The following is a 25,233-nucleotide window of genomic DNA, read 5'->3' as shown; positions in this document are numbered from 1 at the left end:
TCTGAAGAGACTGACTGGCGCAGTGGTCTATACATTTATTCTCAGAGGAATTCCCATAATTTTCCATATTTACAAAAAAACACACATAGTGTTATTTGCTCATTGAACAAGGCAAGGGTTAAAACTTCTAATTCTAACATTTCAACGCTCACAGCTTGTAGTGGTTGGCTACTACAGGACGACAGGGGAATTCTTTCTGGTCTCAGCTAACAGCAGCACCATCCTTTTATATAATATGAGGTTGGGGCGAGCAGGAGGGAAGGAAAATGCTCTTTTTCTTCAAGCTGTGAGCACTTCCTTTCACAATGAAACAATCTCAATCAGAGAAGGGCCATTTGCCGATTTCACCATTAACTACCGCATGATCCAAAAAATAATTATCTCTGAGGCTACGGAGGAGAGGAAAAAGAAGTGGTGAAGTCAAGAAGAGAAGAGGCTTTGTGCATCTCTTTGTCTTTGAGAGCACTTTTCTCCCTCACCCTCCATGATGCAGAGCCTCTGACAAGGGCTCCCCAGATGCAGGGAAGTGCTGCTGTAGCCCATTCCTTGGTGAAACGAGGGCACTGGAACCAGGTTGTGTGTAAGAACTGAGGGACACAGAGAAAACCAGCAGAAGCACAAGACCAAAGTCTGTACATGACCCCTGCCTGGAGCATCCCTCGGGAACCTGTCACTTAGGGGAGATTAAGTCCTGCCCATTTTTATTTCTGTTTTAAAGGAGGCGGCAGGGGGGGACCTCCATGCTCTTTCCAGAAGAAATAGCCAGTGAAAACAGCTTCCTGTTTTGCAAGCAGAAGGAGCGTAGCCAGGCAAAGAAGTAAAGCCATTTTGGCACTTAAAAAAACTACAGCTGTTCTGAGCCTTCCTTTCAGAGAGAAGTTACACAAACATGAGCGTTGTGCGATGCATGAAGTTCTGTCCACTCATGGTGCAACAAGTGTGTTTACAGCAGGCAGAAAACACACAGAGCATGCATGCAAGGTGATCCCAACCTCAGAAATCAAGCTTAACTAGTTTAATCTGAGGGATTAATTGCTGCCTCTATTCTTGCTGGAGGTAGATTCCCCTAATTTGACTAAATATATTTTCATACTTGGTAAACTATTAAAGCAGAAATACTATTAAGATACTTGAGCATTCTGCTAATTTTAAGAGAAGGCAGAGACTGCAAAGTCTGTAGAAACTATTTTGATTTCCAGTAACAGTCATACAACTTGGAGGCTGAAGGGTCTTGCACAATCACCCTGCATCAAAGCAGCTGGAGAGTGCTTGTACTTGGCCAGAGAGCTGGAGCCCATCTGAGTTCCTGCTGGGTGGAAACGGGTAAGGTCAATTCTGTTCAATCTTCAGTCCCCAGTGCGCCGACGAGGCCAGGATCAGCACCCCACTAAGGCAATTCTAGTCACTGTGGTAAGCAATGCATGGAAAGGAGTCCTTGGTACAAAATCCAGGGGAGGACTGGGGATAGTTCCTGTCCCCCATGTACTCCCTACTGCAGGAAGGAATACAGAATTTTTAATGAATAAACCCCCATTCTAACTTGCATCTGATTCTAGAGCCTGCAGGACTGGGATGGTCCCACCAGGCTGTGAGCAGCAGACCCTGCAGAGAGGCAAAGATGATGAAGTCAAGGCACTTGCTGGACCTAATGGCCCCAAGTTGCAGGGCTAACACATTCCCTCACTGTGCTGTCATCACCCTTTTGTTTTGCTTTCAAATAACTTATCACACAAAGCAGTGACAGAAAGGGTTAAGGCATCAAAAAAAGTAAAAATCAAAAAGATTTATATGTGAAACACTTCTGAACATGCCCTCTAAGTACAGTAGATTTTCCCCTCGGAACCACACCCTGTAAGTGCTGTATTTTGAGAGCTGAACAATTAACATAAGGCATATGAGTCAGGCTTTGAAAGACACTGTGGGAACCAGAGAGCCTTTTGCTAGTAGTAGTGATGTAAACTCCCTAAGGCTGGAATAAGTCCACAATAGAAGGCAGAGAGAGAGTCATAAATAACAACGGTGGGTACTCCATATACTACTAAGAAACACAGCCATTATTGGTGATACTTCCTTTATTTTCTTTATTAGACTTAATAATTTTAGTTAATTAAAAACAAAAAAATAAAACATACTGTCTGTTTTGGGAATACTATTTATTTCCTATGGGAACTTCAGGACTTGTTAAAGAAAGAAAAAAGGCTAATCTGCTCTCATCCTGTCTAGTAATCCCAGATTCCTTTTAGGCAGTGAAGTAATAAAAGAAAAATATTCCAGGCATAAAAGGGAGGACAGCAGAAGCAGACATCATATAAACAATGACACCATGACAGAGAAAAACGTCAAAGAACCGCCAGACTTGCGACTCGACTCTGAAAGAGCTGCAGGGAGTGGGATTGCTGCTAACAAATTAAAACCACATTTCTTGGCAAATTGTTAAAGACAGACATATTTACATTTGTATAGAGACTGGGTGGGCACAAAAGATTAAAATGCTTCTCTAGCCCTTGAACTGCCAAGTTCTATTAAAAATATGTGCTCTTAAAATCCCAGGGTAAGCTCAGTCCCTTTTGTCACTAAAACTGCAGAAAAGGGCCCACAGAAGTGAACTTTACAAAGTCTTACCAGCCTACCTGCTCATGACATTGGCCTCCCCAAACCTGATTTTAAGATCCTTAACACTTATCCAAAGAGGTTTGGGGGAAGAAAAACCTCTATCAAAACCTACAGAGAAACATCAGGCACACTATTAGGCACAGAATATATTTCTATAAGGTTTATCCAATTGAAGAGTCTTTTTTTTTTCCTTTTTTGCTATCTTACTCCACTTAGTACTCAATCAAGCTGAGAAAGAAACCTTCAAAACTGTATAAGTAGCACTCACTGCCATCTCCATCTCTCTCCAGGACAGCTGAATTCAGCAGTACAGCATTAAATATCTGTTAAAGAACTACCCATGGATGGGCACTTGTGAGGAACCCTTACAACTCATTACCTTAAAGCAGAGTGAAAGCTTTGGCCTTTCGAGCATGACAATATATTCATACAAATACTCTTTTCTTTTTTGACTTCCAGTCTAATACTGGGCTGAAAGAAAATTTTCGAAGTGAACACTGCTGCCCCCCTTTCCTGCCTCTCTTGGGTCATGCTTTCTAGATGTCTCTCACTATTCTCAGTGCCACAAGCTTACGTACCAATAAATAAAGTAAGACTAAAAGATAATTAAATTTCATGTCTGGTTCCCAACCTCATAATAAAAAACACACTGTTTTTAAAGTGCATTTATCAATGTGGCTCATCAAAAATACTTAATAGAATACATTGACGGGTTCAAGAAATCAATTTTTATATCACAGTGGCAAATGTGAGGAATATAAAGATGATAATACAGGCCAAGCTATGAAACCAAAGTATTATCCCAAGCACATACAATAAAACTAAAATAAGTGCAATGAGTAAGACAGAAACACTTATTTAGGGGGAACTTTATGTACGCTTGCAATTGCATGATTTCTCCTAGTGCCATTCTAAACTGTATCATGAGCTCAACCACCAAAGATAACCTTTAGGTTTCAGAGGTGTCCTAACAGATGACTGACAGATCAGAGAGGTCAGACAGGACTCCTTCCAATCTGATGAACAAAAAGGGCTCCTTAATGCAAGTGAGGAGGCTTGTGAGGGAAGGATGAATCAGATACTACAATCTAACTGATAAAAAAGTGACAGAGACAGGACTTTGGGTCTTGTCTCCTGCCCTGTCCCAACCCACATGAAGGAAAAGCTTCCCACAGTTTCAAGATGCAAATTTTTTTGCATTTCCAATGTAGTGATGCATCAGTCCTGGCAGTTCTACTTATGAACTCCAACCACATCATAAAACACTTGCAGAAGTTTTCCAAGCACAGAAATGGATATTATTCTCAACCTGAAATACAGCTCCTTGATCAGATTTGTGGAACATTGCTCTACATTTTAAAGTTGACTGTCCTGCTCTAAAAGTCAGTAAATTCCAGTAAAACCCATTAAGGATCATTCCACGTTACATTGGACTACTGGTGTTGCCTTTGAAATACAAATTTTTAAGGAATGCTGGTGGTTTTCAAAAATACTCCAATTTTAATCTCGAAAGGAATGAGCAAACTGCATGTGTCCAGGAGGAGCAGAACTGTTCAACCTTCCCATGACCTAGCACAGAAAACAAAATCAAACCCCTGGATCAGTACAGTCTTCATCATCTACCACCAAAATTCCTGTGAATTTGACACCACAGATCTTCAGTTTTGTTCATCAGGAGACCCTATGGTCTGTACCATTTAGTCCAAACATTGGCCCAATCTATTACAAGCCCCCGTGATACACATTCCACTTTCTCAAAACACAAGGTGAGAGCCCAAGTTTCTCACTCAATACATAACATTCCAAAGGTCCCCCAGGCATCACTAGATTAGCTTAAAGCATATGACTTCTATGAGTAAAATGCCTTCTTCCTTTTGAAGTGTTTGGTTCAGATTTTAACTGCATTTCACATATAGGAGGAATCCCAGACTGTTCTGAGTGTAAGAAATTCAGAGCTCTCTAGATTTGCATTTGAACACCCACTAAAGAAGAGAAAGCAGAAGAATTGCTGCTGTAAGTGGCAGACAACAAATGAAATGTGATTCTTCCTAAAACTTAGAGCTGCAGGGGAGCCTTTTTATAAATTCAGACCTATGTGTAACACAGAGAGCAAATAGCCCATCACACTTTCTGAAGGCACAGAAGTGCTCCCGAAACAACTGATTTATTTACATACTGAGCAGCACGTGACACAGGCTGTGTGCATTTGCTTGAAGGCAAGAACTGCTAAAATTATTGTTAAGTAATTGAGCTTCTAATCATTCTGATTTTATATACTGATGCTACAAGACTCAGATTCTATCTTCAGAGAAAGTGGCCACTGATAAGAAATGGAGTAGACAACAGCTTTTCCACCAAAATAACTTCTCTCAATGACACTGAAAAAAAATCTACAGCATATTAATAGTGAATTTTTACCTTTTTAAAGGAAACCATGCATCTTCAGCCAGCCATTTCCATCAATTTTTAGGTTCCTGACTCCAGTAATTGTGAAAGAGGACATGCAAGCAAGACACATATTTCATACTTGATAGAGATTTTTATAAACTAATAGAATAGCAATTTTATGTGGCACTTGACCCCTTTCTCCAGCTTAGAAATCAAGAGAGAAGATCTGAGCCAGGCCCTCCTGTAATCCTGTACTTCAGCTTTTCACAGCCTGGCATGAGAATCCTTTATGTGCCCACCAAACATCACTGGGTATGGGGGTCAGCCAGTGCAGATGTCCCTCAGCATCACCCAGAAGCAAACTTTGCATTTGACCTTCCAGACATAGCAGGGGTTACATGACATAACAGAATATTCCTCAGAGTACATGATGTATACAGTGTGATTCAGATGCCCAACACTTTGATACTTACAGGAAAAAAATACAAAAAAAAAAAAAAAAAAAGCTAATCAATTTTATACTCTTTTGTTCTTTTTATGCAATTACAATATGTAGTAACACCTGGAGGAGATCTTGTAAAGAATAACTAATACTCTTGATCTCACTGGTTATACAAAAGCAAAATATGTAAAGCAAGAACTGCACAGCTCAGGAAATAATTGCTGTTCAACAATTTAATGTTTTAGCTTGGTTTCCAAAACCAACACCAGTATCACCACCCTGAAAAGCCCCAAGACTTCTGAGCTCGCACTGGGGATCTGTCCCTCCAAATAATTTTAAATCATTACAAATTGTTCAAAAATCCTGCTGTGAACTTTACCATCATATATTTAAGTTCCCTGTTCAGTCAAGTTATGAACTTCCTAGTAATTCTAAGAGATTTCTGCTGAAGACTGAGGAACAGATTGCTCTTTAAAACAATTTTTTAAAGTCTTGTCAAATATTCTTTGGTCAACAGGAATATCAAGAATTTTTATCAAAACCTTAAGTAAGTTAAACCTTTTCAAATCCTAGAGCCATCAAAATCTTGCCAATGCACCACAGCTAAATAAAATCTTTCACTCCCTGCAGCTTTAACATGATCCCTGCCAGCCTTACCCCTTCCCCTCTGCCAGAGGTGCCTGTCCTCTCCAAGTCTGCAGAGAGGAAAGAGCAGGGAATCAGCTCAAATCCACATGAACCGCCAGCATTCGCTGTGACAGCGACAGAGAGAGGGGAGAGGAAAATGAGGGAGGTGAAAGGATGATGACAGATGATAATATCTTAAATAACCACAAGGCTTTGACAAATGGGATCTTGTAAACACTGCTAAGTAGTTAGATTTAAATCAACTGGAGCACTCATATAAGAAGCAAGTACCAAAATGAGTAAAAGATTACTCAATTTGTCCCTACTTTTTCAGGATTGCTTCATATGGAAATCATTTTACAACCTTAATCATTTATACTGCAGCTACAGGACCATCTGTATGTCTGCTCTGCTTCACCTAATTTTGCATAATGAGGTACACTTTTATTGACGATGTATTCCACTTACTAGTTGGCTTTAAGGCAATAAATACTATTTTTTACTTCATTCCACACATACTCTAATATTCTGTCTGCTTTTCAGGTAAATAACGCTACAGAACAAAGGTTTTCCAATCAGTTCCTTGCAGCAATATCTTGGCCTTTTTCCAGTGATCACACAGTTAATTCACTCAGCAGTTTGCATGAGCACAGCAATTGCTCTTTACGGTAAAAATAATGTGCATTTATTGTGATAAATGTGACATTGGGTAAAAATTCGTGATAAAAGAATATAGCAAGATATGTTAGATTGGTGTTAATATAAAAAGGTATGGTCCGTAGAAACTATTCCCCCGCCAGGCTTCCACAGTCCTCAGTCCTGAGACAAAGAGAACAGGACAAGGACCATTACGAGAAACAAAGACACTAGCCAACCCAGATAAGAATCAGCATTGCACCCAGACAGAGGAATTCTTCTCTGAACAAAAAAGAGAATTCTCCGCCGAGGAATACACATTGAAATAAACATGGACCTGCGAGCTCCATCCACACATGAAAAGGATCTTCCCGGAATATGGTCTGCAGAGTCCGACAAATCCGGGAAGCTCATCCGAAAATTATTTGGACTATTTGGACTATCCTGGGCACCTGTTCCGCCTCGGGACATGAAAACCCCTATAAAACCCTGAGCTGCGACCTGCTCTGTGTGGATTTGGGAAAACCGTGCCTTAGAGTGCGGTCTTCTCTTCCACCCGGCGCTGCGCTGTGAATCCTTTTGTGGTTTTTCTCTTTTTATCGGTGATTGGGATCGTTTTATTAATAAATTGTTTCTTTGTTAATCTGATTTTTGCTGTTGCGTTTATAACAGATTTGGTGCCGTGACTCGGATTCGAAGGAGTTGCGGGGACCTGCTGTCCAGGAGGGTATCCCCGCTGATTTCGGCGGCCTGGTGAGTCGGGAAACCCCGTAGCTCCCTCCGAACACCCGAACCAAATTTAGGAACGAGAAAACCACAAAAGGACAGAGGGAAAACGGATCCAGGAGCAAAGAGAGCTCGGGAAAGGCAGAGGGCCTTCAAAAGCCGTGGCTGATATTGCTCGTAAAACATCTAAGTGCACGAAGACATCCACGCAGGAAAAGGAGCTGTAAGTACTGCTGGTTGAGTGGGTGATCAGGCGAGTGTGTGAGATGTGATCTGATCACGAAGCGAGTGTGGACTTCAAGGTCGCAGTTCTGTGTTCTCGCAAGAGAAGCAGTCGGCCGCGAAGGAAGCGATTCTGTGTGAAAGTTGTCTCTCATCTCGCTTGTCAAGCCTGGGACTAGGGAAGTCACAGGGGACCGATCACAGGGAGGCAAAAAGGGGAAGGGTACGTCCTATTGAGCTCGGGAATTGGTAAACCCTTTTAGCCAACGGACCAAGGCAAGGGTCCAGGTAAAAATCCGGAAGGAGATAGAATGCCGATCAGGGGACCCCTCAGCACAGCTCGCTGGAGGGGCGATAATCGGCAAAAAGCCCCAAATCCCTCAGAGAAAGTCAAAACACAACACAAAGGCAGAGAACTGACTCAGGAAGGAGTCGAAGACTGGTAAGAAATCACACTACACAAAAAGCATGGGACAGAGAAAGAGTAAATCTCAGAAAAAGACCTCAGGAAGATCTCTCTCCGAAAAGGAGGAGGGAACGCTTGACATCCCTCGAAATAGCCCCTTGGGCTGGATGTTAGAGCATTGGCGAGATTGTCCCCAGAGGAGAGAAAAATCCAGAGAAAAGATGATATATTATTGTGTTGATATGTGGGGAGGCAAAGAGTTGAGGAGCCACCTTACGTGGCCAGTGTTAGGAACATTTGAAAAATGGACGTGTAATGAATTAAATCTCTATGTAGAAAACAAAAGCCCCTCAGACCCTGAGGAGAGGGAATATGCTCAGCTCTGGCTGAATATCCGAGCAGGATTGTTCCCGATAAAACAGAAAGGGCGGCCTGGAACTGGGACCGAGCCCTGGGAACCTCTAGACCATCTCCCACCCCCTTACAATGGGCCGGACTCACCGCCCTTGCTGGATCAAGTGGTGCCTACGGCTCCCTTGGACCCCCGAAACCAACCTATGAGGGCACAAGTATCCCAAGTGGGAAGGCCTGTGTTCGTAACGACACAGGCTTCCCGTCCCTTGTCCCCACTGGCAGTTTCCCTGCTGCCACCCCCTCTCCTTCCCCTTCCATCCGGTCTGGGTCCATCGGCAGCGCCCCCGCTGGTGGACGTCATGACCACTGGAGTCCCCTCCGAGATCCCGTCTGCGCAAAGACGCGAACAGCCTTACTCACCCTTGCCGGCACTGCCGCCGCAACCAGGGTCTGCCCGAGCGGAGGAGAGAATCCCCTCTGCCCCACAAACGGCGGTTCCACCACCACAGCCCACAAAAGGGAGACAACCCACGGCCATCAGTTCCCCTCCTGCTAGCAGAACACGTTTGAAAGCGAGGCTGATGGGTGATGAATGGGGAGAGAGTGAAAATGAGGGACACAGTTTACTTCCGTTAAGGGAAGTTCCGACGGCCCCCGGGGTTAGCGGGTTTGTGAATGTTCCTCTCAATACAGGAGATGTGAGAGCTTTTAAAAAGGAGATGGGACGGTTGTTGGATGAACCTTTTGGTGTGGCAGAGAGGTTGGATGAGTTCTTAGGAAGTAGTATCTATACCTATGAAGATCTCATGGCAATCCTAAGGTCTTTGTTTAACACCGAGGAGAGAGAAATGATAAAGCAGGCGGGTATTAGAGACTGGGACCGGCGCAATCCACAGGGGACACCAGGCAACCAGAAGTGACCCAGCACTAGTCCAAGTTGGAATGCGCAAACAGAGGATGGGAGGCGGAATATGGTAGACTTGAGAAATATCATAATTCAAGGCATAAGAGAAGCGGTTCCAAAGGGCCAAAACATTAGCAAAGTTTTTGGTGAATGTCAAGGGAAGGACGAATCTCCCACTGAACGGATTGAGAGACTGCAGCGGAGTTTACAGATGTACTCTGGAACCGATCCAAATTCTCCAGTAGGGGAGGTTCTGTTAAAAACTCAGTTCGTTGCTAAATCTTGGGAGGACATTAGGAGGAAATTAGAAAAGATAGATGGGTGGCAAGACAAGACCTTACAGGAACTCATAAGAAAGGCCCAGAAGGTATACATGAGAAGGGAAGAGGAGGTACAGAAATTACAGGCTAAGGTCCTAGTGGCTGCAGTAAAGGAGGTTCAGAAGCAAGAACAGACACAGGGTAAGTATAGAACGATGCCCCGAAAGCCTCAGGGTTTTCGCAAAGTAACCCTGGCCACTCCGAAGGAACTTCCAGAATGTTATTATTGTAAAAAGACAGGACACCTTTGGTGGGACTGCCAAAAAAGGATAAAGGATGAGAAAATCTTTCAGGAAGATTAGGGGTGTCAGGGGCTCTTCACTTTGGGGACCAGAACATCCAGAGAGCCCCTGGTAAAATTAAAAGTGGGCCACCAACGACAAGAAGTGATTTTTTTGGTAGACACTGGGGCAGAGAGAAGTACCTTGCAGAATTTGCCATCTGGATGTGAGACTAGGCGGGAAAGAGCGATGGTGATTGGTGCTAAGGGGGATCCCTTTAAAGGACCTGTAATAAAGAATGTGGAAATTGAGTCTGGAAATAAAATTTGCTTGGGAGATTTGTTGCTGGTAGAAGAAGCTGATTATAATTTGTTAGGAAGAGATATGATCATTGCATTAGGAATTAGTGTGATTGCAGAAAGTTCAGAACTAGTGGTAAAAATGTTTAGGCTCACTGTGAAGGATGAGGAAGAAATTAATCCGGAGGTTTGGCACTCGAAAGAAGAAGTAGGGAGGTTGGAAATCGAACCTATTCACATTGAGATTGAAAACTCAGAGGATCCTATAAGGGTCAAACAGTATCCCATCCCAATGGAAGGGAGAAAGGGGTTGAAACAAGTAAGAGATGATCTCATGAAGGGAGGTACTCTAGAGCCGTGTATGTCTCAACATAACACCCCCATAATGGCTGTGAGAAAAACCGACGGAAGTTTTCGACTGGTACAGGATTTAAGAGCTGTGAATGCCAGAACCCGAACTAGATTCCCAGTGGTAGCAAATCCCTATACCCTGCTGAATATACCCCTGACTCTCTCCCGAGGATGTATGGTACAGTGTGATAGATTTAAAGGACGCCTTTTGGACTTGCCCTTTGGACGAGAGAAGTAGAAATTACTTTGCTTTTCAGTGGGAGAATCCGGATACAAGCAGAAAACAGCAGTTAAGGTGGACAGTCCTCCCCCAGGGATTTGTGGAATCCCCAAACCTTTTCGGACAAGCGTTAGAACAATTGTTCACCCAATTCACCCCGAGGGAAGGGACAAAGCTTTTGCAGTATGTGGATGACTTGTTAATAGCTGGACCCACCGAAGAAAGTGTGAGAGAATGTACTGTAGCTTTGTTGAATTTTTTCGGAAAGAAGGGTTTGAAGGTCTCAAAATCCAAGCTGCAATTCACAGAGCCTGAAGTAAAATATTTAGGACATTGGCTAACCAGGGGGGAAAAGAAGTTGGATCCTGAAAGGGTGGCAGGTATCATCGCATTACCTGCACCAAAAACCAAAAGACAAATTAGGTAGATTCTGGGGCTCCTGGGATATTGCAGGCAGTGGATTGAGGGCTTCAGTGAAAAGGTAAAATTCCTGTATGAGAGGTTAAACACTGACAGAGTGAAGTGGACTGAACAGGACGAATCAGATTTTCAGAAATTAAGGAATATCTTCATGACTGCTCCGGTGCTGACGTTACCAGACATAAATAAAGAATTTCAGTTATTTGTGGATGTGAGTGGGCAGACAGCACAAGGAGCCTTAACCCAAGAATGGGCAGGAAAAAGGAAACCTATAGGTTTTGTGTCCAAAATTTGGATCCTGTCAGTCAAGGGTGGCCAACATGCCTTGCAGGCGATTGTGGCAGTCGCTCTTTTGGTTGAGGAGACAAAGAAGGTAACCTTTGGAGCGCCTTTGGTAGTTTATACCCCTCATGATGTGAGAAATATCTTGCAATAGAAAGCAGAGAAGTGGTTAACTGATTCCAGGCTTCTGAAATACGAAGCCATTCTAATCAGCTCTCTGGGTTTGGAGCTAAAAACTACCTCTGCACAGAACCCGGCTCAGTTTCTATTCAGAGAAGCCTCGGAAAAATTATTACATGATTGTATTGAGATTGTGGAGCTTCAGACGAAAGTAAGACCTGATTTGGAAGATCAGGAATTGGAAGGAGGAGAGAAGTGGTTCATAGATGGTTCTGCAAAGGTAGTGGAAGGAAAAAGGAAGTTGGGGTATGCGGTTGTGGATGGTAAATCGGGAGAGGTGGTGGAATCAGGCCCCCTAGAAGCGGGTTGGTCAGCCCAAGCCTGTGAGCTTTATTGCTCTTTTAAGGGCCCTTCGGCGGCTAAAAGGAAGAAGGGGAACTATCTATACCGACTCCCAGTATGCCTTCGGAGTGGTACATACTTTTGGGAAAATTTGGGAAGAAAGAGGGCTGATAAATACGAAGGGAAGAGGCTTAGTCCATGGAGAAATAATTAAACAAGTCCTAGAGGCCATTCGAGAACCGAAAGAAATCTCTGTGGTCCATGTAAGGAGGCATCAAACCGGACTCCAATTCCAAAGCCGTGGTAACAATCTAGCTGACAGGGAAGCAAAAAGAGCAGCTCTGCTTATGGTGAGTGCCCCTGAGGTGACAATAGAGGAAGCCCCAGAATTTCCTCTACCCCCATCAGAAAAGGAAACCAAGGAATTCAAGAAGTTCGGAGGGGTCCTAGAAAGGGGGAAGTGGAGGCTGCCCGACGGGAGGGAATTAACATCAAGGGAAGCAACGAGAAAAATCTTGCAGAGATTGCACAGACAAACACACTGGGGAACTCGGGCATTGGCGGAACAGTTTCTGAAATTCTTCGGGTGCAAAGGGATTTTTGAACTTGCCAAACAAGAGGTACAAGGGTGTGTCGTCTGCCAAAAAGTGAATCGATCCAGATCCAGACAAATTGCCTGGGGAGGCCGTCCTCTCTCATATAGGCCATTTGAAAGGATCCAGGTAGATTTCACGGAATTACCAAAAATTGGGAGATACAAATTTCTATTGGTGATAGTGGACAAATTGACTCATTGGGTGGAAGCTTACCCCAGGGCAAAAGCCACTGCACAGACTATGTCAAAAATTTTACTAGAGGAACTTATCCCTCGGTATGGAATAATTGACTATATTGATTCAGATTAAGGGACATATTTTACTTCAAAAGTTATTAAACAAACCTCAGAAGCCTTGGGCATCAGATGGCAGTATCACACCCCTTGGCATCCTCAGAGCTCAGGACAGGTGGAAAGGATGAATCAAACCCTAAAGTCTCAATTGTCTAAACTTATGTTGGAAAAAAAAATGTCTTGGATCAAATGTCTCCCTCTAGCTTTGCTCAACGTAAGAACTATGCCACACTCTGAGACCGGGTTGTCCCCCTTTGAAACGTTGTATGGAATGCCCTACAAACATGGAATGCCAGTGGGACACCCTCAAGTCGAAGATGCACAATTACAACCTTATCTCATTGCTGTAAACAAAAATTTACAGGATCTCCGAAGGCGTGGACTTATTCCCCAAAGTGCCCCTCTGGGATTCGCAATCCATCAGATACAGCCGGGAGATAAAGTGTTAATCAAAGCCTGGAAAGAACTTCCCCTCACCCCACACTGGGAAGGACCCTTCCTTGTTCTCCTCACCACTGATACTGCGGTCCGAACTGCGGAAAAAGGCTGGACTCATTCATCGAGGGTAAAAAAGGTTGAGGACTCAAATACCTCAGATTGGAGGATCACCACTCCTTCAGGAGAGCTGAAAATTAGGCTTCAGCGTCACCATAAATGACAAATCAGATAAGTTGTACCACTCCTAACTGTGATTGCTTTCCTTTTATTCATTTCAAATGTGTCTATTGTAAACAGGTTTGGGTAACTCATTGTTGGGAAGGGAACAGACCGAGGGGGCTGTGTACCAATTGTCTAGCCAAAGAACAGGAGAATACTGGCTGTCTCTTAATACTTGCCACACGGGCCGGACTTTTGGAACTAGACTCTCCTGAGTGGTACAAAATTTACAAAAAGGGGATAAAAGGGAAATTGGATGCCAAGGCAGAGATTTTGGCAATTGAGTGCCGAAAGACTATCAAAGTACCGTGCAGAAGTGATACGATTAAGCTGTCTCGGTGGGCGAGCTATAAAAGGAGATTCGCTATCAGGACAACAAGGGCCCCTGAAGCTTATCCTTGCTGCCGAGAAGATGGTCTTCCCCGCCATATGTTCACATATGGGCGAAGGGTGAGGCAGAGGGATACATCTGTGGGGAATCCTGACTGTCCCGAGTCTAGCCGTGTGCTTGACCAAGGGGGCCATCCCCGAGGTGCCTCTAGGGGTGAGTTCCCCAGGGAAGTGTGAGCAGTGCCTGACTGCCACATTAACCGGACAGATAATCGACTGCCCTCCAGGGCAACAAAGAGGTTATTGTTGGTCTAATGGCACTCGATTCAGTCTCTGCGAATTGGAGGGGGAGGTCCGGTGCCGACACTCAGGGGTAAGTTTTAAGGACGGTCAGTCAAGAATTCGTGTTGTGGGAAGGGAAAAAGCTCCACATGCCATATGTAAACGGAGAGTCAGGATGCTTCCCCCAATCCCAGTTTGTGCACGAAGCAATAAAACCATATGAGTGAAAGAAAAAAACCAACCAAACTCATTGGTAAACCCTTTTTTGGTACTCTTCATAGCCTGGTCTATTGCAAGTATTATTATTCTTCTTTGCTTAATCCCTTGCTTTATTAGAAACTAGAAGGAGGGAGGAGGGAGCGGAAGAGCAGCCAGGACCTTGAAAATATTTGAAGAAGGTGAAACACTCCCAGGATGTGGTGAGATTTCTCAAAAAGATTATGATCCCAATTGGTATTAATAGTCTTCTTCACAGGAAACAAATATAATAAAGAAGCACGAATTTTTAATTTAATAAAATTATTAGGTGGGGGACTGTGATAAATGTGACATTGGGTAAAAATTCATGATAAAAGAATATAGCATGATATGTTAGATTGGTGTTAATATAAAAAGGTATGGTCCGTAGAAACTATTCCCCCGCCAGGCTTCCACGGTCCTCTGTCCTGAGAGGTCCTTTGTCCTGAGACAAAGAGAACAGGACAAGGACCATTACGAGAAACAAAGACACTAGCCAACCCAGATAAGAATCGGCATTGCACCCAGACAGAGGAATTCCTCTCCGAACAAAAAAGAGAATTCTCCGCCGAGGAATACACATCGAAATAAACGTAGACCTGCGAGCTCCATCCACACATGAAAAGGATCTTCCCGGAATATGGTCTGCAGAGTCCGACAAATCCGGGAAGCTCATCCGAAAATTATTTGGACTATTTGGACTATCCTGGGCACCTGTTCCGCCTCGGGACATGAAAACCCCTATAAAACCCCGAGCTAGGATCTGTTCCGTGTGGATTTGGGGAAACCGTGCCTTAGAGTGCGGTCTTCTCTTCCACCCGGCGCTGCGCTGTGAATCCTTTTGTGGTTTTTCTCTTTTTATCGGTGATTGGGATCGTTTTATTAATAAATTGTTTCTTTGTTAATCCGATTTTTGCCGTTGCGTTTATAACATTTATCAACAGATGATTTTCATTTACAGCCCTAGTGCCTCTCTACCCATCTCTGTGAGGTTTCCTTGGAATTCTCCAAAGCCTTCTCTGGTCTTGACTAATTGAAATAACTGTGTCAGTTTTCATTTCATCATTTGCCCACTTCTCTGGATAGTTAATGCAGCAGACAGCTGTGAGGCTTTTGCCCTGTGCAAAATAAATCAGTTTGTAAGCTATAAGAAGAAACTCTTGACAAGTTCAGACAAATCTCACTGAGGCAATTCACAGCATCACCACTCTCAGGTCTCCTCCCTCCCCTTTTGCAGGAGGTTCCTGCCCCACTCAGAGCTGGCAGGAGGGAGCACACACACATGCCCCAGCTGCTCCCACACGCAATTCAGTGTGTGAGCTGAAAATCCAGGGAAGCTCGGTGTGCATGAATCCACAAGACTGTGATACACAGAAAGATAAGATGCAGGCACACAGCCCTTTTGGCAAACACTGCTGCAAGGAGCAGTAATCTCTAAGGAGAAGAGGCAGACAGCTGGGACAAAGGGGAATATTGTAAAGCTGTTGTAGCTTTCTTTTTATGATCATTACTCTGAGATGCAGTTTTTCAGAGACAGCAGCCTAATGATTCAAGCTAATTTAAAGTTACACCAACAATGAAAGGGAAGTCTCACCCTTATTCAACACGTGGTCCTGCCAAGGATCATCACTGAAGGGATCTGGCTGAAAGTGAGCCATGCAAACAACAACAAAAAACCAAAACAAAAACACCCCTTGTTCTCAGAGGGATCACTGAATGACCCCCAGCACTGACAAACACTAAAGAAAAGAATGCCCAGGAAAGCAAAGGCAGGAGGAGCAAAGAACATGAAGGATGAGTAAAAAAAGTGACAGAAGCTTGAAGTGTCAAAAGTTAAAGCTCACCCAAGCAATTCTTTGCCTATCCTACTAATGTGGTATTTGGATAAAGTTAATTACTCTGCAGTTTCCCCTCTCTACCTTTTTAAAAGAAGTAGTGAATCCTGTTCATATTTATCAACTACAGCTTAATGTTTTTCTCCTGTTCCCTATAATGACTGAAAAGAATTCAGCACATATTCTAAAATCCCAGAAAAGTAGATTTTATAAAAATTAAAAAGGATAGTGACAAAAAAAAAAAAAAAAAAAAAAAAAAAAAAAAAAAAAAAACCAAAAAAACGGCAACAAGACAAATATTACAAAAATGTAACATTAGCATTTTGTGAATGTTACTTTCAAACCCAGGTAACTCTCAGCGGCTAGCTAAGGGTTGCTTTGGTTCCATTCATCCAAATCCTGGCTGTGTTCTCCTGCAACATTTTTTTCCATCACAACTGGCAAGTGTGTGGGTACAGGATGAGTTGGTTCAGTGAACTGACATGATGGAAAACTAATCCTCCAATGAAAAACAGAGAAACGTCACAAATAAATAATTTTCTGCTAGATCAAGTCAATGAATTAATTCATTCTTGACTGAAGAATCACTTGGGCCATTGTAACCAGAAAGGAAAGGACTATGTGGCTGGATGTAGAGGGGATGTGGAGTGACCTTTTCAGTAGTAGCCCACCAGCACAGCAGTTTCACTGTAACATTTTATACACATATCTAGATATACACACACATTCCAAGATTGGTACTTACAGTGTGAATTGTGCAATCCTATTTCACAGCATTTTCCTTCTTCCCCTTCCCAATCTGATTTCACTTAACAATAAGTCTTTAAAGCATTTAAGATAACTAAATTCCACATGAAGTCCTGTACTAATCTTTACAAATTGCTGCTATCTGAAGTTTTCATTCTACATTCCAATAGACACACTATTCCAGCAGCATACACTCCAGTGGGACAGATCCATTAATTACAGCTAAATTTCATGTTTGCATGGAAGAACCAGAAGCCTCTTCCCAGTGTAATCAAAACCCAAGCAAACCCTGTCACTAAGGCTCTGAAGAGTTTTAGGAATGAGAATTCTCTAATGTTCCTGGAAGAGTATTTCAATGACACAATTTATAAATGAGACACGTATGAAGAAGATGAAATAGTTTATTTTCCTGCTGTACATTTAAAAAGCACGGGCACATTTTTAGCACTTTTTTCCTCCATGTGTACCTGTAAGGGTTTTTGGTTTTTTGCTTGGTTTGGTTTTTAAAGAGCAATATTCTATTGGAAAAAAATCCTTATTTTTTGAATAATATTCTCTGTAACTTAACAAGGCTCAGTGGAAACTTCGAGACCTTTTTAATCAAGACAAGATCTCCTAACTCCCCACTTTCTTTTCTCCTTTTATTCAAACAGTAATTTCAAATTTCCACTTTAATATCATCTTTAGCTTAACTCCCTTCATGCTTTCCCTAGAAGTGCCTCCTCTCATAGATTCTGGTATAAAGGCAATGTGGTTATCAATGAATACTCCATTGTTTGCACATTTTCAAATGCTCGTAAGCCTTCCACCCATTTCCATTTCCCCTATTTCTCCAGATAACCCATTTCCAATTTTCCATTTTAGCTCACTACATAATAACAATTGAGAAAACATAGTCACTGACAAAGATGCCTAATCTCTCCGGAGCTCTTATATATTTCCTTGGGTTTCCTCTTTTGCCATGTTCCCAAAACTGTCTTCTTTTTCAAGATAAAACTATTCAAGATTACAAACATAGTTTGGTAAAACAGAAAACAATGGCTTTATGTTTAAACGTAGCATTAATCACTCAGCCTATTCTTCCATCTTTTCCTTAAGACTTCCAATTTGCTTATGTAATTTCAATAACTTGCTATATTATTTCTTTACTAGGTTTCCCTTCTTCAAAAATGCTTGTATCTCAAAAGCAATCTAATTGCAATCTTTCCTAAAGTGCAGGACATAAAAATTTCATTTCATAGCTGGCTACATCCCTTGAAACTCATGGTTTAAGCACAACCTATTTCAGAGATACACAGAACAGCCTAAAAAGCAGTGAAAAGGCAAAGAATAAAGGGCTAAAAGACAGGTGAAGGAAGAGAGTTGTGGTCAATGAAGGAAAATGTGCACCAGGCTGACATAAAACTGGTTCCAAGTAATGGGAAAGGGGAACACTGAGCCTGATTTGTCTTGACAGAGCTAAGGAATGAAAGCTCGACCCAGAACATAAACCAGCATAAAAACAGTTTTAAGAAATACATAATCACTAAGTCTTGACTAAGTCAGTCACAGCAACACAGGAAAGTGACAAAGTCTCCATTAATGTATACTTAACTACTTCTGTAAAACACAAGCAGGCCCTCAAATCCAAGGGTGTGAGCTGATTAAAGGTTTCAAAGAACTTGCATCCAACACTGTAGCATTATTCAAACCCAAACAACATACAGAAGAAAACAAAACACAGCCTCATTTTCAGCCCATGACATAATCTGCGGAGTGTATCAACAGAAAGGTCTTCTGGGTGGTCTTTTATAGGGCAGAGATTAGAATTCCAGCCTACTCAGGGCTCAACTGCATGGAGAAAAGCAGACACACACAAAGTGCAGATTCTTTGCCTTTCTTCTGGAGTGCCAAAAGCTTGAAAAACTCTCAGTGGCAATCAAACACTCCCCCAGTTAGGCAAAGTGCTCAGCTGGAGTAAATGACAAATCTGGTCCTAACACGCTGTAGGAAACCCAGAACAGCAAAACAGTCTGGAGTGGACCCTTTAAGTGAGAGTGGTAAGAATTAAACAGATGCTCCAAAACATTTGCTGAGGGTCTGCTCCCATCTTGCCAACTTCTTCAAATCAGGGAAGATGCTTAGGGATAACTTTCTCTTACTCCCTCCTACTAAGACACTACACTGACCATCCTAGCCTGGTGTGTGCACCCACATTGCTTTTGTAAGCAAAGCAAACTCCCAAGACTTTATTATTGATTAGGTTATCAGCTCACTAAGAGATGTTTCCTTTATAAATATAGAAGTGTTTAAACTTGCCTTTTAAAGAACAAGGAGTTTCCACAGATCAAGATCCAATTTTGAAATAGTAAAGCTAAAGTCCCTAACATTGAATTTTTAAATTTGCTTTCTCCTTCCCACACAAAAATCACATGAAAAACTAAAGAAAACTTCTCAGCTCTTATTTTATGGAAAGATTAAAACTACCAAATGAGGGAACTGGATATCTCATAAGAGTTACTTAAGCAAGAAAAAAACCCCTATAATTATGGGGTTTATAAAAATGCAGAGATAGAATTTTCTACTTCAAGCATTAAGGAGTTTTCAAGACAACACTGAAAAAGTAATAATTTTCAAAAGAGCAAAGTACTTCTAGAGCAGAGAGATAATTTTTTTCTGAGAGTGCAAAAAACATTTGCTTGATTCTTTGACACTTAAGAGTACGAACCAAGCTAGGAATCAAAACAAGAAAATCTGCATTTAGAACTATAACTATGAGCACCATGCCTGGTATTAAAAAGAGTTGAATGAGTAAAAGAAAACACGTTTTTTCAAGGGTCAAAAAACACTTTAATACATGTAAGATCAACTCCTAAAATCCACCCAGACCTCAGGGTGTAATTGTGACCCTCAGTGTGAGCCACAGAGTGGCTCCTGGGCCCATGTGAGCACTCCTGAGACAATCAGCACTTAACTGCAGGATAAAATTCAGAAGCCTTTGACACTGATGAAGCCTTCAGGATGAAATATTTAAGGAAAATTGCTTATGGTATTTAATCACACACCACTGCCTTTTCCTCCATAAATGTTTGGGGATTTTTTTTTCCCAGCAGGGCCAGCACTGATCTGCTTGAGTTGCTGTGCAGAACAAGTGCTAAGAAAACATACAAGAACCCCGTGGACATTACAAACAGCTACACTGTAATTCTGGAAAGTCAAATGTTATAAGGACAAAATAGAAAGAGAAAAAAGATCCTTAAATCAAGGTGCTAAAATCATACCTAGCTTTCTAAACACATGGTCTTTTTCTCCATGACTTACAAGGCTCAGAAAATGCTGAGCTTTCAAAATTCCCATTTTTGTCTGCCTTAGGCTCATTTCAGGATGAACTTTTCATGACTTTGGCCCAGCTGTTCAGGTGACTTTCTGGTGCCAAGATGACAGTAACAAATACTTGAATAACTACATCTATATATATAAACATTAATCCTTTCTATTAAACCCCCCCTCAAATTTATAGAACAGTTTTGTACCTACCAATCCACCATTGTCACATGCCCAAGCACTTGGATCAAAATCAAGTTTACTGACACAAACGATAAATTTCTCTGGAAACACACGGAGATCTAAACAAAAAGAATTGAAAATAGGATTACAAAAATCATAACCACTTTCAAAACCACTCACAACAACATACATGTTTAGTACACAGAACTACTTGTTTTTTTAATTGCATACTAACTCATTTCATGCAGCCTTCTAGCTTCTCATCTACTCTCTACTCTCTTCAACATGCCACTCCTCCTTTTGTTTTGTTTTTATAAAGCATTCAAAAAAAATCAATAAGTAGAATAAATTGAGTTCCCAAGAGGACAGTCATGGCTGCAAATTAGTCCACCTGCACCTCTGAACAGGAAGACCAGACTGAACCAACAGACAAACCACCTAACAAGGATTTCTTTTGTGCTGTTTTGGTGATGAGTCTTTTCATTACAAAAGTTGTAAATTAGGTTTGTAGCCTAGAACAACAGTCAAGCAGAGCTTGGCATCAAACTTCAGTGTAAGGCCAGGGCAGAGTGTTTCACACTCCAACTACAGAGATTTTTGAAGTCATTAAACAAATTGGTTAACTACTACTGAATTACACATTTTACTCAAGATCACATGGTTTGCTATGAACATAACAAAGTTTCTATTTACAAAGGATTAAAAATTAAAGGGTTCACAGATTAGAATACATGAGACAAAGCTTTATTCAGTACCTGACAATACTATGGGAGAGCACAGCTGGGTATTTTCTTGTTTACATATGAAATTATTTCCAGATCAGTATCTTGATATTTTCAGCTCTAATTTTTTTTTATTGCTGGCTTTTGTTTTGTTTTTATAAAAAGAGAATTAATATTTTCTAAAGTTTGTTATATTTCAAGTTTGTTATAAGCCATAACACTATTTTTGTGGGACAAGAAAGAGACAAGGCTTACAGAAAAAAAAAAAACTGTGAGGTTGATCTCACAGATGGTTTTGTCTGTAGATTTGAAGAGTAGGGCAAGTTGCTTCCAGTAACATGTTTTTATTGTTATATTTTGTAACAGTTTCATCTGCTGGCTAGCAAAATGCAGATATCTTTAGGTATTCATTGATGCTTTAGAACAGTTTAAATTTAATAGACAGCAAACAATGTTGAGATGCCAATGCAGACACACTGAAATTCTACTCTAACAGGACAAGTTTGATGAAATGTTTAAAGTCAACACTGATCCCTTCAGCCAATATGGACTTAGAAAACAACCAGCTAATATTTGAATACAGATTTAAACATTCATGAATATCATGAAACTCTATAAAAGCAATAAATTATTTTAAAATACCCATTCAATTATTCAGTGTTTTTAAAGATTTTGCCTTTTTATTTAATACCAAGAGGCCAGCACAGAGGGCATTGATCATGACAGCTCCTTTGTGTTGCTGTAGGCAGGAAAGGATTGATCTCCCTTCTTTCCAGAGCATCCTGGCTTGAGAAAACATGAAGAAAAGAGCTGGTCCAATGACATCACCTACGTCAGGATTTTATAGCTGTGAGGTGAATGAAAGCCTGTCCTGCATACACTTGTACTGCATGTTGATGTCACAAGACACTGAGCAATAATGAAGTGATTCATGCTGCAACTTCTGCTTGATTCACCCTGCAGAGACTCAGGAAAATGCTGAGTCTCATCATACTTACAGAATTTGGAGAGGCTTAGCTGATTACCCTGGGGCAAGGCATATACAAATTTAAAATTAAGTTAAAAAAAAAAATCCATCTTATCTCAAAAAACACTTCTCTTTTTTTGTTTGTTTGTTTGTTTTCAGGAAATCTTCTTTGTAAAAAACAAACCAAACAAAACCCCACCAAAAAGCTCAAGCTCTGAAAGAAAATTTGATTTAAGTAGACCAAAATCTGACAAAGTCTTAGTTATGTTCCCTTTCTTCCTCTTCTAAGTAACTCTGTAAGAAACTGATTTCTTACCACGATAATGTTTCCCTAGAGCACAACGGAGATTAACCCATCTCTTCATAAAGTAGGCTGTAATGTGCAAACTGTTGGCTGCAACATAAAACAAAGGGATAATGTTAAGTGTAAGGATATCTTGGGCATTCTGGTCTCAAAGTGTTGCACATCTGCTAAGATTGGATGGAGAGAAAGCAGCAGCAGCTCAACAATACAAAGGAAAAAGTAACTTTAATGGAATATTTTTCAAAAGAAAGTGCTGAATTCTCATACTGAAATCTCAAGAAATTAGTGCCTGAAACAGGGCAAAAATCTACACAAATTAATAACGACCAAGTTCTGGAATCCAACCACAGAAATTAAATTAATTAATTGATCAGAGGTGTCATTTGCTTAATAGTGTGGTGTCATGTTTTCATACCCATTCTACAAGAATACTAAACATACTTGTTTACTTAACTGCCTTCTAGAGGAAGGTGACAGACCTGGTAGGAAAAAAAATAATAAATATATATATATATGAAAAAAATGAAATTTGGAAAATTGAAACCCTTGATTGTTATGTAATAAGTGTATTAATATCTTGAACATTTATTTTGTAATGTAACAGTAAAAAGCCACCTCCGTGGCCCCCACCCCCGGGGGGAGGTGGGCACTGAAGTGGGGGGCTGCCTGGTCGCTTAGAAGCTGCTCGCAGACACCCTCCCTCCGACCCCAGAGTGGACTGCCTGCCGCCTTAATAGAGAGAGAGAGAGCCTGCACCCTCCCAAACCCCAGACCACCTTAAAACAGACCCCGGGAGCGGGCTCACCCGCTCCCTTCAAAGAAGCCCAGCCGCAACGGCCCCGCGCCTCCTTGACTGCCGAGCCCACCGCGGAACGGCGGCTGCTAGTGGGGGAGGGTCTGCCTCGGGCTTCCCGGCCCAAGCCGGCCTCTCCTGCCGCGAAACGGCTCCGGCATCGCAGCTCCCCGCCCTCACCCCCACCCCCGATGCTAGAGCAAGACGCCCACCGCCAGGGCCGGGCACTCCTGCCGCCGGGGCCGGGGCAGGGAAAGCTTGCCCGCTCGCCACCGCCGCTGGGGCCGTGCTCCCGGACTCCCCGCCGCTGCCGCTATGCCATGTGTTCCCGCGGTCGCCGCCGACCCGGCTCCCAAACCGCTCCCGGGCGGCCGCGGCCACTACAGCCCTGCCAACGAGACGGCATGTCTCCGAGCTCCCATAAAGAGCCACGTCCCCAGGCGGCCAGCCGCCGCTGCCGACTGATGGGCCGGCCGGCCCCATCACGCCCCGGCCCGAGCCCAGCGCAGAAAACCCCAAAGCCTGCAAAACCAACATGTGGTGCACCCAGCTGGGCGGCCGCCAGACCGCTGCCCCACTCCAAAAAGAACACGCTCTGTCCCCACCTCACAGCCCTGCCACCATCAAGACCTCCGAGATGCCATAACTGTAGCAAAACTGCCATGAGGTTGTTAGAGCCTGCAGCCCCTGCGCCCCAGAGCGACCCCGTACATGCAAATTAAAAATCCCAGGTGCATCTCGGGACCCGTTTAACACCAAAAACCCCTTATAAAAATAAACCTAAGTAAAATTTAAACCCACAAGAACCAATACTAGGCCGTGTGTACCCTAGAGCATCAGTGGAACTGATTTTTCCTGTTTTTGTGACTCACTGTGACTTAAAAGTACCAAACCAAGAGTGAGACCCCGAGGCAAACAAACAGAATTCAGAACTCCGGGAACACTCCCAGCGAGGGAAGAGTTCTCCAGCCCTGCTGAACTTCCTGCTGCAGAGCTGACAAAGACCCTCCTCCTCCAGGGCGCACCGGGCTGCCAAACCCCTCGAGCAACCATTGTAAGAGCTGATTAATAAAGGCATTTTAAGGAGAAAAATATTATCTCCGCCCATTTATAACATATATAGATAGATAGATAGATAGATAGATAGATATAAGTACAAAGAAGCTCAAACATGAAAGGGCTTAATTCCACAGTTCCTTAGAATGAGGTGAGAAATGCCCACACTTGAACTAAGTATGTACAGCAGCTTGAGCGGGTCTGGCTGACCCAGCAGGTACCTGTGACCTCCAGAGGTTTTTCAGTTTCTACTCCCGGGAACAACAGAAATCCTTGTGCATCATCAGTGTCAAAGTGGACAGGAAAGATCTAATCATGGCTGAGAGAGTAATTATTAGATCAAGGAAATCAGCCTTTACTTTTGTTCTACTTAAATTCCCAAATGACCCTGGTAAATCAGTTAGCACCTCATTCATGAAGGTATGAAGTAACCTGACTCCCACTGAAAGTGCAAAAACCTGACATCTGTGACTCATCCTGGCCAGTCTCCCTGTGCACCTCACTGAAATCCAAGCGTGAAGGAGGGTTGGTGATATTTCCCCTAACTCGGATGGGGTTTGCAAGACTTAAATTATTGATGCTTTGAAGACAGTCAGCTACCCTAGGTGTAATTAGCACAGATAAGTTAGAATATCAAGTGCTATTGCTGTTTGTGTAATTTAACCATTTAAAAAGAAGGAAAGTTTGCTTGTTCTAGTCTCAATCCCTACGGAGCAAATGCCAAGGCATGCCTTATTTCTAGGTATAAATGCATGTCATCTTGAAGGTTCCTCCGCTCTCCTATTTCTACAAGATCTTCTGGAGCTCACCATCAAGTGCTGTTGAGCCTCAGCTCTCATTAAGAACTAGTTATCAATCACAATCAATCCCTTTGAAATTTATCAGCCATCTTTTTTCCTTCCCCTCAGGAAGACACCCAAAATTTGACTTCCTTTTAGAGATCAAGTCAAGATGTGACAAGTTGAACCATCCCTTAAAAGTGATGAGCACTAGAGAAAACTTTGGATGTAATCCACCAGCTTTATTAACTCTTTA

General features: G+C 42.4%; 1 protein-coding gene across 5 annotated transcripts in view; it reads right to left on the bottom strand.

The window, feature by feature from the left end:
- SLX4IP (SLX4 interacting protein) overlaps window positions 1–25,233 on the bottom strand; it is an 89,124-nt gene that overhangs the window by 11,199 nt on the left and 52,692 nt on the right. For all 5 annotated transcript variants that reach the window (XR_014589555.1, XR_014589556.1, XM_083857064.1 and 2 more), the window contains exons 6-7: window positions 22,362–22,439; window positions 20,387–20,475 (exon numbers count right to left, since the gene is read on the bottom strand). Coding sequence is in view for 3 of the 5 variants with exons in the window: in XM_083857064.1 (XP_083713190.1) it covers window positions 20,387–20,475; window positions 22,362–22,439 (167 nt within the window). In the remaining 2 variants the exon portion in view is untranslated. The remainder of the gene's footprint in view (window positions 1–20,386; window positions 20,476–22,361; window positions 22,440–25,233) is intronic.

Source organism: Zosterops lateralis (genome assembly GCF_965231275.1).
Source record: "Zosterops lateralis genome assembly, chromosome: 3".
NCBI lineage: Eukaryota > Metazoa > Chordata > Aves > Passeriformes > Zosteropidae > Zosterops > Zosterops lateralis.
This window is presented reverse-complemented; position numbering and strand designations above follow the sequence as displayed.